Source organism: Excalfactoria chinensis, chromosome 5 (genome assembly GCF_039878825.1).
Source record: "Excalfactoria chinensis isolate bCotChi1 chromosome 5, bCotChi1.hap2, whole genome shotgun sequence".
Lineage (NCBI taxonomy): Eukaryota > Metazoa > Chordata > Aves > Galliformes > Phasianidae > Excalfactoria > Excalfactoria chinensis.
In genome coordinates, this window is record NC_092829.1 from 55,097,081 (window position 1) to 55,110,882 (window position 13,802).

Sequence of the window (13,802 nt, forward strand, 5' to 3'; positions counted from 1 at the left end):
GGAAGAATAACACTGAGGATAACGTCCATTAACACTCCCGACAGGAAACATCAGTCTGCAAATGGGAATCTAAGTTGAATCAGTGCAATCCCAGGTGGTCTTGTCTTCTGCAAAACAAGTGAAGAACCACAGTGTGAACATAGTTTGAAAAGTTAGATGTGTTACACAGAAGAAGATCAGAACTCCTCAGAGGGCACAAGCAAATCTCCAGCAACTTTGGGCAGACGGTTCTTTTGCTGAAATTAGCAAGACTGTGAGGAAAACAAAGCAAAGCTACGCCCTGGATTGGTGCCACAGTTTGACATCCCCTGAACAGCAGTCTGAGTCCCACTGGCACGTGAGCAGACTCCAGGCAAGGAAAAAACAGTCCAGCCACACTTGAGTTAGAAGAATAGCTTAAGTGATGAATTTGCTCACAGTAGGCAGAGGACGGTTACAAGCTGGCTCTAATAACACTGCTGTCAAGAGGTGATGATGTTGCTGCAGCACTGCAGCTACTACTGAACTTCCCAGTACATCAGTAGCCAAATATGCTACTGAATAGGAAAGACAAAACTATTTTAAAAAAATCTCTCAGTCCTTAGGGACACATTCTAAGTGACGAAAGGTAAAACAAAGCAGAGCCCAGAGCTGTATTAAATCCCTACTCGGGTCACAATTCCTTTGTCGCCATATCTGATTGCTCTTTTGGTTTCTGAAAATACTCGGTAGAAATCCAGAGTTTACGTGGATAAAACCTCAGGATAACATCCATTTACTTACACGCTACTATTGTTAAATAATCCAAGTCAAGTCTACTTTACAAGGAAGTGTGCAACAAGCAGAAGAAGCGAAGAAGAACGTCACACTGAGTTCACATTCTTCAAGGTGCAAACCACAGCTATTCCTGCCCCAAACCTTCTGTTTCTTCAATTGCAAATAAAAGCTTTTCCTTCAGCTGCTCCTAATTCTTCTAGGCTGGAAGGTGCAAGCGACTGAAAATGAAAAGAAAAAGAAACCTTAAGTATTGAAGAACAGCTTAGACCACCAAAAAAATCCACGAGGAACACAGGCATGTGAACTGTCCTGTTCAGAGGGATAACTGCATTTGTACCCTCTAAAACAGCTGTATCTTGATGTGCATTTGTCTGTGAGAGTTAAAGCACAACAAGCACCTGAGCAGCGATAACTTTCCAGAACTGGCAACGTATTCAGCAACAACTCTCACCTTATCTCTCTTCTGTATCTGAAATTTAAAATCTGAGCATCTTCACAAAGCACCAGCAGAACTGAGAAACTGAGCAGAAGCTACATTTCCTCCAGCCAAGAGGGAGCACGAATGTGGCTATTTGTTTTCATTGCCAAGATCGGGTCTGGTGATCATGAAAGATCGATCCCAGACTCTTTAGAAGAAAGTACTACCTTCAGTACTAAAAGTAACTTGCTGTTTTTAGTGTTGTGCAAATCCACGGCATTTACAATGGAATCAGCTCCACAACAAAACTGCTTTTCAGAAGTTCAACTATTACTCCGCAGAGCTTACTGCCATCACCCAGTGATTTGCTTTCACACAATCTCAGCCACTTCCATATCACACCCACTTCCTACAATCTGAAAGGAGATTGCCATCCATAAGAACAGAACCACGGCAGAGTTTGATCCTTCGTACTTACCAGGAGTGACTTCTAGGAACCAGTTTTCCTTCCCAACTTTCTCAACGCAAAATTTTTGGGGTCCGTTGCTCCCTGTACAAAAATCAAACCATGAATTCTTAGGTCTAACTGCCCGTGTAGACCAGTAGGTAAGACATGACAACAGTGTGTGAAAGCCTTGAAGAGAAAACAAGATTAGAACTACTAGCAGAGCACAGAAACATCTGTCTCTCACTACATCCCTCTGAAACAATCCACGTAGTGAAATGCAAAAATATGAAGCGGTTTTCAAAGAAACTCAACCACTGCATCACATCGTTGGTTTGGTACTGGAAGGAATCCCTGGAGTTTACCTAGTCCTTCCACTGTGAGCAAGCAGGGATACCCAGAGCAGGCTGCCCCTGCCAGGACCACGTCCAAACCATCTACCAAGCCACTGATGCAAGACGTGTTCACATTCCCGGTATCTCTATTTCTATCACAGCTCTACCAATATGCAAGAGTCAGAAAAAAGATTCCATATAAATTTATGAAAAAATACCCTTAAACACACAGCTTGGTCCTTATTAGGAAAAAAGGAATTAACACAAGCATAAAATGAATTAAAAAGGGCTTGTTACCCATGAGGTCAGCAAATCCTCCGACTGGTAATCCGCACGTTCCAGTAACAAACTGTAGCAGTGTCATTCTCTTCTCGTTATCTATTTCTTTCACAAACTGAAAAATAATAATTAACACTGATGTTAAGTTTAATATTGAGACGTTTACTTCCCCATCACCCCTCGGACAGCTGGATCAGCAGTTATCATTTATATTTACACGCTAAATATCTGTTGAGTAATTCTGACTGCTGCTCACTAAGCTGTTGCTGTGTTCTTGTGAGGAAAAAAGAAGTCTACAAACCTGCCAGAACCACAGCATCTGTCTGCTGGTTCTGGTATAACGCCGGTAGATGGTATGCCTCTGCCAGTCATTCGGATCCATTTCTTGCATTCCACACAGCAGCACCTTTAGGGGAGAAAATGGATCATAAACATGGAAACTACAAGCTACTACTTGGCTTCTACAGCAAGACCTTTGTACTTCAATACTACTGTACTTCAAAGCACCTGCAATCACAGTACGCTCGTTTTTAATATTAATCTCTCAAGCTGTGCTTGAACAACGCTTACGGTAAGGGACGCCTACCTTGCAATGGCCACACGGGAGCTTTGGGACACAGCCACGTGTTGCTCTCCTGAGTCCCGGCTCCATTTCTCAGCCACTCACACTCTGCTCCTCCATGTTCTGCAAAGGAAAAGTCCCAAGAGGGAAATTCAGTTCATCACAGATGTCTTCAAACCTCCGCTCTCAGGGCAGTCGCACTCATTGCTCGGGGTGAGCAACCAGCTGTGTGCTTACCCAATGAGCAGTGGTTACTTTTACTTGAGTGTAGCAGCCAAGGCCTAACTCTACAGTACAAACAGTAACCTATGCCTAACTCTAAAATAACAACAGGAGCCTATACCTAACATTAAAGAACAAACAGGAACCTATGCCTAATGCTAAAACGAAACTGAACACTAACACTAACCTAACACTACCATCAACAACAAAGCCTAGAACTGGTGCCTAACTCTGACAGGGGGAAGAAGGAACTGGGGGCCCACAGAACCGGAGGAGCAACAAGGTGGAGGAGGAGCAGATGTTAAATAATGCCACCCAGCTAACGCCGGGGGCAGGGGCCGCACAGCAGGTAAGGTGCCGAGCGCCTGGACCAGCAATGGTGAAGCTGTGACCTTGCCAACGTGGGGCCTGGCACGGTGGTGTGGTGCCAGGCCAGCTGAGCCGCAGGCGGATCCACATCCATGGGCTTCTCTGGAGGTGGATCCACTTCCATAGGCTCATCCGGAGGTGGATCCACCTCCATCGGCTCCACATGGTTGGTGGTCACCAGGCTGGTCCAGGCATGATGGAAACGGGCTCTCTTCCCCCTCCTCCACTTGATGGTCATGGCGGGACCCCTCCTCCTCTTTGGTTCTGGGGCCCCCAGCTCCTTCTTCCCACTTAAAACCACGCTATCCTGGTCTCTCACTCTCTTCATGCTGGACATGGCTGCCTCCTGCCCAGCACTCTCAGAGGCGAGTGCGCCAGGTGGGGCAGCAGCAACCAAGGTGACAGCTGTGACATGGGGAAGATTCCAAAATGGCACCTGTGCTGCTGGGAGTGGCATTCTGCATAGGATGAGGAGGGGGCTGGAGGGCAGGGAACGGCACGGGAGCTACAAGGCGCTCCCTGAGCCCAGCGGGCAGCCCTTCTCTCCAACCAGCATGAGGGCACAGAGGAGCAGGCCCCAAGAAAAGGGTCCTCAGCCTCCTTCACCCTCCCCCTCCTTCCACAAGGGAATCCCCCCTTGGGTCTGGCGCACGCAGCAAGCAGCGGCACACTCAGGGATCTTCTGAGCTCAGCACCAACAACAGCAGGCTCCGATGGGGACCTGACTACGCCTGCCTCCTGGGACACAGAAGCCCCGGCTTCCATTTCAGCACCCAGCGCCTCTTCCTGCAGGTCACCTCTGGGCATTGAAACATCACCAACAAGAAATACGGACAACTGAGTTCTGAACAAAAGCTTCAGAGTCTCTGAGGGAAGACCTCATAGGGAACAAGCTTCCTCAACAAGACTGCTTGTTACTCGCCTGGCTTAGAAAGCCCTTGCATTCAACAACCCCCTTGCATTCAGCAATCACACCCCCACTGCTCGCCAGATCATCTCAGGCAGCCTTGCTGGCAAAGACGGGCTAGGGAAGTATTGCGGGACACAACTTCCAGAGGACACCCAGGGACTTGGAAGGACAGCAGCCACCTCAGGCCTGTGGACGATGTCGGCGTCCTTTCCCCGCTGCAGATGTTCAGCGACAGCAAGAGAGCATCTCCTCCTGCCACGAAGCAGGCAGCCGGCAGCAGGGAGCAGGGAGGCAGCAGCTGGGGTACAGAGCTGTCAGCACAACAGGAAGAGGGGTATAGATACAATTTGGTTTTAACAGATACCTTTTCAGGATGGCCTGAGGCATACCCTTGTCAAACTAACAAGGCTAGGGAAGTAACAAAGGTTCCGTTACATGAAATAATTCCAAGGTTCGGGGTGCCAGGAACAATCTCTTAACTAAACACCAAACCAAGGAAGGATTAATCCCGTATGAAATTGTCTATGGGCGACCCTATGCTGTACAACAGGGAATTTCCACACAAGTGGGGGATGAGGTGCTGAACAAATATGTGATCAGCCTAACAAGGCAAATAAAGAGAATTGAAAGAGTGGTATTTGGTACTAGAGCACAGGGCCTGGATGGGCCAGTACATGATTATTCACCTTTGGAACTGAAGTGGGAAGGGCCCTACAAAGTGCCACTGACTACACATACAGCGGCTAAGGTGGAAGGACTGATCCGGTGGATACATCACACTCGCCTGAAAAAGGCTGCCCGACCACGGTGGACTGTTGAAGAGAAAGAACCTCTTAAGCTTAGACTTAAGAAGAAAACATGAACGTATTAGTTTTTAGTATATATATATATATATATATATATAGGAGCTGCTTTAGCTTGGCGGGATAATGCTTTTATACAAATGACAGAAAATCTTACTCGAATTATGAATATTTCAGATTCCTGTGTATGTACAGCCTTGCCAAGGGATGGAGGAATGGAACTCCCTCAATATGGGATTCCATCCACTAATTGGACATTGTGGAAAGGAGCAGGAGGTAAACGTAAGTGTATGAATGAGAATATAACCTCAGAAATAAAGGGACCTAAGTTTGAGTTACAATTCTGGGCAAAACATAACATTACAATGCTTAGGAGATATGGCATAGGTCAACCAGTAAGCGTAGGGGAATTTAATGCGTCCCTAAGAGATGGAGTACAGTTTTGTAACCTTGAAAGCCCCAGACAAAGTGGGAAAAATGACCCTTGCTACAATATCATGGGTCAGAAAAGTGCCCCTTGGGACCGGGGTTGTGGTGGCTTTGTGGTGATGGACAGGCAAGAAAGACTACCAAGTTAACTGGAGGGGACACTGCATAGGGGGATATTTGGTACAACAACACGATTCTCCCTCCTGGGATATTAAGAACTCCTTGGAAGAGGGTGAAGCACGTAAATAACCCCCTGATAGACAGGCCAACTGCCTTTCATAGCTTTGCAATCATTAATATTTCAGCTACGTTAGAGATAATAGAAAATGCAACTATTGATGCAATACAAGCGCTATAAGTAGAAGTTTCAATGTTAAGTAAGGTAGTACTGCAGAATAGAATGGTGCTGGACTTAATAACAGCAAAAGAAGGGGGAAGTTTGCTGTGCTTACGTAGATGAGACACAAAGAGTAGAGACAGACTTACAGACTATGTGGGAATGTACTACAGTGCTCCATCAAGTTTCATTAGACGACACTTCCCTTGGTTTTAGAGTTCCTGGAAAAGTTAACTGATTGGCTCCCCAATTTTACCTGGTTAAAATAATTGTTTCTGACTTGCATTGCCATATTGGCCTTGCTTGTTTTGGTGTGTATCATGTCATGATGTGTGATGTGGCTTTGCAAAGATAGAGAAATAGCTATGAGGATTGGAAGAGGCATAGATTACGGCAGAAAATGGAAGTTCTTTTAGAAAGTCTCTTTCTAGAAATGGAATCATTTAGCAAAAGATTTTGCTAGATTCAAGAAAAGGGGGGAATTGAAAGTAAGAATTAGGGTAAATGGGGGCCTTTCATGAAGATTAAGCATCCTAGGCTTTGGGGAATGTTAGAAGAAAAGGACTAGTGGGACATGTCGACATTGCTATAGTTATAATACAGTTGGGATAACACAGCTGGGATAATACAGCTGGGTCCATAGTTAAGACAATACCGTTGGGGGTATGCATAAGGGAAAGGTAGCCAAAGAAATTGGCTTTGACTGATTGAGTAGAGGAACTGGGTCAATGTAACCTGAAGAAGACTACTGACTTCATCACAACGACCACCGGAGCGAGACCCCCACTACGGACTGCGCACGCGTCAGTAGGAGGGACAGCATGTGCATGAGTTCCCGGAAAAACAATGGATATGTTAGGAATATGTATATGCTTGCTCTATAACTTGCTAACGCTTCTGTCCATCAGTGCACATGCTAGGAGGAGCCATCCCCCATGTGCCCAGCGCTGAATAAACACCTACCTGCTTTATAACCTGATCCTGGTTATAGAGTCTGATTCCGCACGTCGATACCGACACGTCGCACAACAGCGGACCGAAGCACGCCGGGGAGTCGCGGCTCGGCACCCGGCGCCACCCGGATCTTACAGCCAGCGAGCGACCGGCAAACAAACGGACGTCTTCCTGCCGCGCGGCCCAGCACGGCCGGAGCCGCACCGCACGACCCGGGCCGGCTCAGGCTCTGCCTCCAGGCTTTTGGGGCCGGCCGGCTGACTCCGCAGCGAGACCGTGGAGCCGCCCGGGAGCCGCCTCTGGCTGCCGGCAGCGCCGCGAGCTCCTCCCCCGGCAGCCCCTCCGTGCCCCCGCACCGAGGCCCGACCCCGTCCGCAGCGCACAGCCCGCTCCTCCCGGCCCCGCCGTGCCGCCATGTTGCATCGCCCCGGAAGTGCTCTCCGCCGCCGCCGAGCACTTCCTGTCACGTGGTTCAGGCCGGGCTGGGGGCCGGGGCCTGTTGGGGGGGGCGGCTGCCGGGAAAGGACCCGATCATGAACGTCTCATGTCGTGTCTTTCCTCTCGCTTTCTTTCCTTTCCCTCCCCCTTTCCTTCCTCTCCTCACAAGCCCTGTGCTCCAGACCCCTCACCAGCTTCGTAGCCCTCCTCTGAACGCGTTCCAGGTCCTCAATGTCTCTCTTGCAGTGAGGGGCCCAAAACTGAACACAGCCCTCGAGTTGCGGCTGCACCAGTGCTGAGTACAGGGGGACAATCACCTCCCTGTTCCTGCTGGTAACACTGTTTGTGATGCAAGCCAGGATGCCGTTGGCCTTCTTGGCCACCCGGGCACACTGTGGGCTCATGTTCAGCCGAGCATCAATCAGTTCCCCCAGCTCCGTTTCCTCCACACAGTCCTCCAGCCACTCCGCCCCAAGCCTATAGCGCTGCCTGGGCTTGTTGTGGCCAAAGTGCAGGACCCGGCATTTGGTCTTGTTGAACCTCATCCCATTGGCTTCAGCCCGGCTCTCCAGCCTGTCCAGATCCCTCTGTAGGGCCTCGCTACCCCCAGGCAGATCCACACTCCCAGCCAATTGAAACGTGGGACAAGCAGCTCCATTTCCAGGGAGGGACGTGAAGCCGACCGCTTCATGGCCCTGCGACTGCCAGCCCGAGCCAGGCACCTTTTGAGCAGCTACTGAAAGAGGCAGCACCACTATTCAAATGTTTGTTCCGCTTTTATTTGCAAGAAAGAGATGCTAAATGCAACCAAAATGCATTTCAATGGGAAATCAAATAGGCGGGATACTGGTAATGACTAAAGACACAGCTTCCTTAGTTCCTCTCCGCAGTCCACAAAAGGGAAAGCACGGCCATGCCTGAAAACAGGACCACGCAGTCTGTGTCCTTTGGTGCACCTCTGAGGAAGCATTCCAAGCGATTCTGCTGTCCTTTGCGCCTCACTGCTCAAGCCCTTATCGTTTCTTTTTGCTTTCCTTCTTGGCTTTCTTGCTCAGCTGTGCAGCACTCGCCTTGGGTTTCTTCACCGTCTCCCAAGTCTTAGACTCAAAACCCTCCGAGTCCTACAAGAAGCAATTGGGACACAGTCAGGGAGCTCCCTATCAACTGGCTGACAGCTGGCTTTGGGAGCTCAAGTCACCTGACCGAGCAGCTTTGGGGCCAGCACAGGAAATCACCTTCCTGACCTCAGGGCACATTAGAAACTCCCCCTCTGTCTAGTTCCCAAAAATCCCATGCAAACCAGAGCCTAAAGTCCTCTATAGCAAAGTGGTCCGAGCTAATCGGGTGGACCCCCTGCCTGGCAGCTCATAGGGCGCAGCAGCAGCTGCAGGATAGGACAAGCTGGCACCTCAAGGCTGCTGGAGTGCGGAAGGAAGGACAGAACCAAGTGCGGCACTCTCAGCAGTGCCGGGGCACTCTGCCGTAGGCAACAGCTACAGACGGTTCCCTCCCAGCCCACTGCCTGAGCATTGCTATCAGTCTCACACAGCGCTACTTACTGCCTTTGGGGACTTGGAAACTGGCAGGATGATGGCCAGAACACACAGGAGCTGGAAAAGGGCTCCAAACAAGAGTCCGCAGCGCAGCACGTTCTCCCTTAGTGTGGGCTCAGGGATCTCAGGTGGCGAGAAATGCAGCTCAGCAGCCATAGTGCAGACAGCCTGCTGCTCCACTGCTCTCACAGAGGCTGCCTGCTGAGAGGGGGAAAAAGGCACCGTTAGTCTCAGGCACTGCGACGGGGTCACTTCCTGCTAGCAAACATTTCCAGGCTAACTTAGAGAGCTGCTCGGAAGAGATCCAGGGCCTACTGACCTGAGAACAAAGAGGGACATCAAACTTGCATTCCCTTTGCCCGCCTGCCTAGGAAAAGAGCCCTCAGCCTTCGGTACTGCTGCACTTGCAGGTGGGGGAAGAGAAGCAAGAGGGGACGGGTGGACGTCAAATAAGGGAAGAGCTTACCAGGCAAGATTAAACCTATCCCTGAGATCCATCACACACACGTAGCCACTGCCCTATTACTATCACAGCAATGTTATTCTTACCATTAAAGTTACCCATGTTCACGTACCTGGTTGTGGACGTGTTCGCGGCCTTGCTGCTGCTGTGCTCTACAACGCCAGCCACGGAAATAAAGCGAGCAGAAAGCTGATCTGTTGAAGACAGCGGAGTGAGCCGTGCTTAACCAGCACTGCTTCAGAGCACGCTTACAGTAAGGCACACCTACCTTACAACGGCAGCTCCAGACGCAGCTCCAGACTGCTCTCCTGAAGCCCAATTGCATTTCACAGCCACTCACGCGCTGCCCCTCGACAACCTGCAACACAAGAGTCACAAGCTGCAAATCCCATCCCTGGGAGATGTCAGCACATCTCCGCACTCATGGAGCAGCACTCACGTCTTCGGGTGAGAAAGCAGGTGTGTGCTTACCGAGTGAGCGCTGTTTGCTGCCAGCTGCTGGTAGGAACCCACCCAACTCTAAGTACGAACAGTAACCTAAGCCTAACTCTAAAACAGGAACAAAAACCTACACCTAACAATAAAACACCAACAGTAACCTAAGCCTAACTCTAAAACAGGAACAATCCTCTACTCCTAACACTAAAACATGAACAGTAACACCTACTCCTAATCAAAAATACGAACAATAACCTACTCCTAACTCAAAAACACGAACAATAACCTACTCCTAACACTACAACTAAATTAACAAGAAAACCAACAATAAAAACAGGGCTAAGATGGGACATAGGAGGGTTAAGATGGGACCGGGGACCCGCAGAGGAGGAGCAGATGTGAAATGAAGCCTCCCGGCTAATGCCGGGGGCGGGGGCCGCGCAGATGGTAAGGAGCCCTGCGCCTGGACCAGCGATGCTGCAGCCCTGGTGGTACTGATGCGGGGCCTGGCACGGTGGTGTGGTGCCAGGCCAGCTGTGCCGCGGGCGGACCCACCTCCATGGGCTCGTCCACAGGTGGATCCACCTCCATGGGCTCGTCCAGAGGTGGATCCACCTCCATGGGCTCCATGGAGGTGGTCACGGGGCTGGTCCAGGTGCAATGGGAACGGGCTCTCTTGCCTGTCTGCTGCCCGATGGTCATGGCGGGCCCCCTCTTCCTCTTCGTTCCTGCGGTCCCCGGCTCCATCTTCCCACCTACATCCTGCCCATCGTCCAGCCTCGCTCTCTTGGCTGCCCACATGGCTGTTGACGGCCAGAGCTCGGAGAGGCGAGTGCGTTGCGTGGGGCAACGGTGACCAAGGCGACAGCTGTGACATGGCCAGGGTTCTAAAATGGCGGCCGCGCTGCTGGCACTGCTGGCACTGGCGTTCCACATGGCATGAGGAGGGGGCTGGAGGGCAGGGCACGGCACGGCAGCCAGAAGGCACTCGCTGTGCCCAGCGGGCAGCCCTGCTCTCTGGCCAGCAAGAGGGCACAGAGGAGCCGGCCCTGAGCAAAGGGCCCTCGGCCTCCTTCGGCCTCCTTCGGCCTCCTTCGGCCTCCCCCTTCCACCACAAGGGAATCTCTTCGGGCTGCCATACGCAGCACGCAGCACCACGCTGATGGGGCTCCTGAGCTCAGCGCCAACAACAGCAGGCTCCAAAGCGGACCTGACTACGCCTGCCTCCTGGGACACACAAGCTCTGCTCTCCATGTTGGCATCCAGCACCTGGGCCTGTGGGGGGGTTCGCTTCCGGATTCCTGGCGGGTGGCGCCGGCGGCACGGAGCTTTCCTTCTCCTTTCCTGCTCTGGCCTTTTGGACTCCTCTTTTCCTTTCCTTTCTTTGCCTTCCTTCCCCTCCTCTCCTCCTTTCCCTTCACGTTCCGCCCACACTCAGTACGCAGATCTCCAACGGAGGTGCCTGCAGAAGCTCATCTGTGCAGGCAGTCAATGGCTCCTGCTGTGCTTCGCTGCTTTGTGCTCTTCAATGGCCGCTCTGTTGTGCCCTTTCCTAACCCCTTGTGCACTATCAGGATGGCCAGGCTGGCTTTGCTGCAGAGCCTCATCGGAGAGTCTGCAGACGTGGGGGAAAAGCTCAGCAGCTGCCGAGGGAAGGTTTCATGCCCTGGCCTGCACACAGCCCGGCCCTCCCTGCTCTGCGCTCCTGGTGTCCCCTGCAGCCCCTGTGCTGTGACCAACACGAGCGGGGCTCAGGCCCAATGCCCTCCCTGCTGCCGGCCCTCCCCCATGCCCATGTGCTGCACCCACACCGGCTGCCCCAGCCCCGCAGCCCTCCTGCAGGCAGCACAGCCCCAGGCACCGGGCTCGGCCCCAGCCCCGAGGTGCTGCTGCACGGGCTGAGCCCAGACCTAAGATGCAATGACCACTCCGAAGTATTGGGTTTCCCTCCTTCACAGAATCACAGAATTATCAAGGTTGGAAAAGACCTAAAAGATCATCCAGTCCAACCATCACCGATACTTCCCAGCTAAATCATATCCCTCAACACAACATCCAAACGTTTCTTGAACACCTCCATGGTCGGTGACTCCACCACCTCCCCGGGCAGTGCATTCCAATGCCTGACTACCCTTTCCAAGAAGTAATACTTCCGAATGTCCAGCCTGAACCTCCCCTGGCGCAGCTTGAAGCCATTCCCTCTAGTTCTATCACTGATTATACGAGAGAAGAGGCCGACCCCCAGCTCACCACAACCTCCCTTCAGGAAGTTATAGAGAGCTATAAGGTCTCCCCTGAGCCTCCTCCAGGCTGAACAATCCCAGCTCCCTCAGCTGCTCCTCACAAGCCCTGTGCTCCAGACCCCTCACCAGCTTCGTAGCCCTCCTCTGAATGAGTTCCAGGGCCTCAATGTCTCTCTTGCAGTGAGGGGCCCAAAACTGAACACAGCCCTCGAGTTGCGGCTGCACCAGTGCTGAGTACAGGGGGACAATCACCTCCCTGTTCCTGCTGGTAACACTGTTTGTGATGCAAGCCAGGATGCCGTTGGCCTTCTTGGCCACCCGGGCACACTGTGGGCTCATGTTCAGCCGAGCATCAATCAATACCCCCAGGTCCATTTCCTCTATGCAGTCCTCCAGCCACTCCGCCCCAAGCCTATAGCGCTGCCTGGGCTTGTTGTGGCCAAAGTGCAGGACCCGGCATTTGGTCTTGTTGAACCTCATCCCATTGGCTTCAGCCCAGCTCTCCAGCCTGTCCAGATCCCTCTGTAGGGCCTCGCTACCTCCAGGCAGATCCACACTCCCAGCCAATTTGGTGTCATCTGCGAACTTACTGAGGGTGCACTCGATGCCCTCATCCAGGTCATCAATAAAGATGTTGAAGAGGACAGGCCCCAGCACCGACCCCTGGGGAACACCACTCGTGACCGGTCACCAGCTGGATTTAACTCCATTTACCACCACTCTCTGAGCCCGGCCCTCCAGCCAGCTCCTTACCCAGCCGAGACTGTACCCGTCCAAGCCACGGGCTGCCAGCTTCTGCAGGAGAATAGCATGGGAGACAGTGTCGAAGGCTTTGCTGAAGTCCAAGTAGACCACATCAACAGCCTTACTCAGCTCCCCCTTCCTCTCTATTTGGCACTCTCAAGTCTCTAGGCACCTTTATTTCCCTCCCCTTAGTCCCCCCACCCCCCTGCCCTGCCCCTATTTCCAACCCCAACCGTCCAGGTGAGCGGCACGGGGACACTACAGCCCCACAGGGCACTTGGGGGACCCTGGGTGTCTCCGCAGCCCTGAGGACCGGGCATCAGGGGCTGGGAATTAATTGATGGCATGGAGGGGACTGTCTGTGGCCTGTTCCAGAGGGACCTGGGCACTGTCACCTCCAGCCCTTCCTTTGCGCTCTATGGGGCTGTGCAGAGGAACGGATCTGGAGGGGGCAGGCTCAGGGTGCCCTATGGATGGCCAGAGTCACCATGCAGCTGGGACAGGGGATGTGGCTTCCGTCCCCAGGGGACCCACGTCCTGCCCCGGGTCTCTTGGCTGCTGCCAGTCCTTCTCCTGCCCCGAGGGGACAAACCCTGCAGGGACAAGGCTCCTCCTTGCCAGTGCTGCCCTCTGGTGCCCAGTGAGGACCCCGATGATCAGTGACACCCTCTGATGATCAATAAATCCCTCAGCAAACCTACACTCTGTGTGTCCGTGTCCTTGTTCTCATGCTCAGCAGGGACTGCTGGGATCTGTCCCTGCCTGGCAGTGCTCACCTCAAAGTGCTGGGAGGCCTCCCCAGCTCCATGCCATGCCGCCGAGCCCTTCCTGTCATGTGGCTCAGGCGGGGCTGGGGGCGGCCCGGGGCCTGTTGGGGGGGGCGGCTGCCGGTAAAGGAGATCAGGTTGGTCCAACAGGAGCTGCCCTTCATGAACCTGAAGAACAACAAAACAGCTCTTGAAAACGATGTTGAAAGCAATGGGTGGTGGAACGTGGAAGCGCTGGGAGAAGCATCTGGCAGAAGCCACTTGGTTGGTCAGTACTAGAGGATCTGTCAATCGTGATGGTCCCAGCCAATCCAGCCCCTACACAGGAGATAAAGTC

The 13,802-nt window shown here is 52.5% G+C and overlaps 2 protein-coding genes and 1 pseudogene across 3 annotated transcripts; 1 reads left to right on the forward strand and 2 right to left on the reverse strand.

The window, feature by feature from the left end:
* Positions 1-798: 798 nt before the first annotated feature.
* On the reverse strand, positions 799-6,966 carry LOC140252468 (E3 ubiquitin-protein ligase Itchy-like). Its single transcript, XM_072337223.1, has 6 exons — positions 6,829-6,966; positions 2,820-2,918; positions 2,535-2,639; positions 2,252-2,348; positions 1,653-1,724; positions 799-974 (listed from the first exon to the last, which is right to left on the reverse strand). The coding sequence occupies exons 2-6, from the start codon at positions 2,883-2,885 to the stop codon at positions 934-936; spliced, it is 381 nt and encodes a 126-aa protein (XP_072193324.1). The 5' UTR covers positions 2,886-2,918; positions 6,829-6,966; the 3' UTR covers positions 799-933.
* Positions 3,623-6,194, forward strand: LOC140252529 (uncharacterized; annotated as a pseudogene).
* Positions 6,967-8,034: 1,068 nt separating the features above from the next.
* Positions 8,035-13,495, reverse strand: LOC140253258 (protein MANBAL-like). 2 transcript variants are annotated; one of them, XM_072338761.1, is made up of 5 exons: positions 13,475-13,495; positions 9,542-9,631; positions 9,386-9,467; positions 8,817-9,011; positions 8,035-8,378 (listed from the first exon to the last, which is right to left on the reverse strand). In XM_072338761.1, exons 4-5 carry the CDS (start codon positions 8,964-8,966, stop codon positions 8,271-8,273), a joined length of 258 nt encoding a protein of 85 aa, XP_072194862.1. In that variant the 5' UTR covers positions 8,967-9,011; positions 9,386-9,467; positions 9,542-9,631; positions 13,475-13,495; the 3' UTR covers positions 8,035-8,270. The 2 variants fall into 2 exon arrangements, with proteins under 2 accessions (XP_072194862.1, XP_072194861.1); XM_072338760.1 differs by lacking the exon at positions 13,475-13,495 and adding an exon at positions 9,745-9,908.
* Between the last annotated feature and the right edge of the window lie 307 nt (positions 13,496-13,802).

Coding starts and splice junctions, on each gene's coding strand:
- LOC140252468 (XM_072337223.1), bottom strand. CDS start 2,885: ATGGAGCCGGGACTCAGGAGAGCAACACGTGGCTGTGTCCCAAAGCTC. Junction 2,640..2,819: donor TCCCGTGTGGCCATTGCAAG/GTAGGCGTCCCT, acceptor TCTCCCCTAAAG/GTGCTGCTGTGTGGAATGCA. Junction 2,349..2,534: donor AGATGCTGTGGTTCTGGCAG/GTTTGTAGACTT, acceptor ATTATTTTTCAG/TTTGTGAAAGAAATAGATAA.
- LOC140253258 (XM_072338761.1), bottom strand. CDS start 8,966: ATGGCTGCTGAGCTGCATTTCTCGCCACCTGAGATCCCTGAGCCCACA. Junction 8,379..8,816: donor TTTCCAAGTCCCCAAAGGCA/GTAAGTAGCGCT, acceptor TGCTTCTTGTAG/GACTCGGAGGGTTTTGAGTC.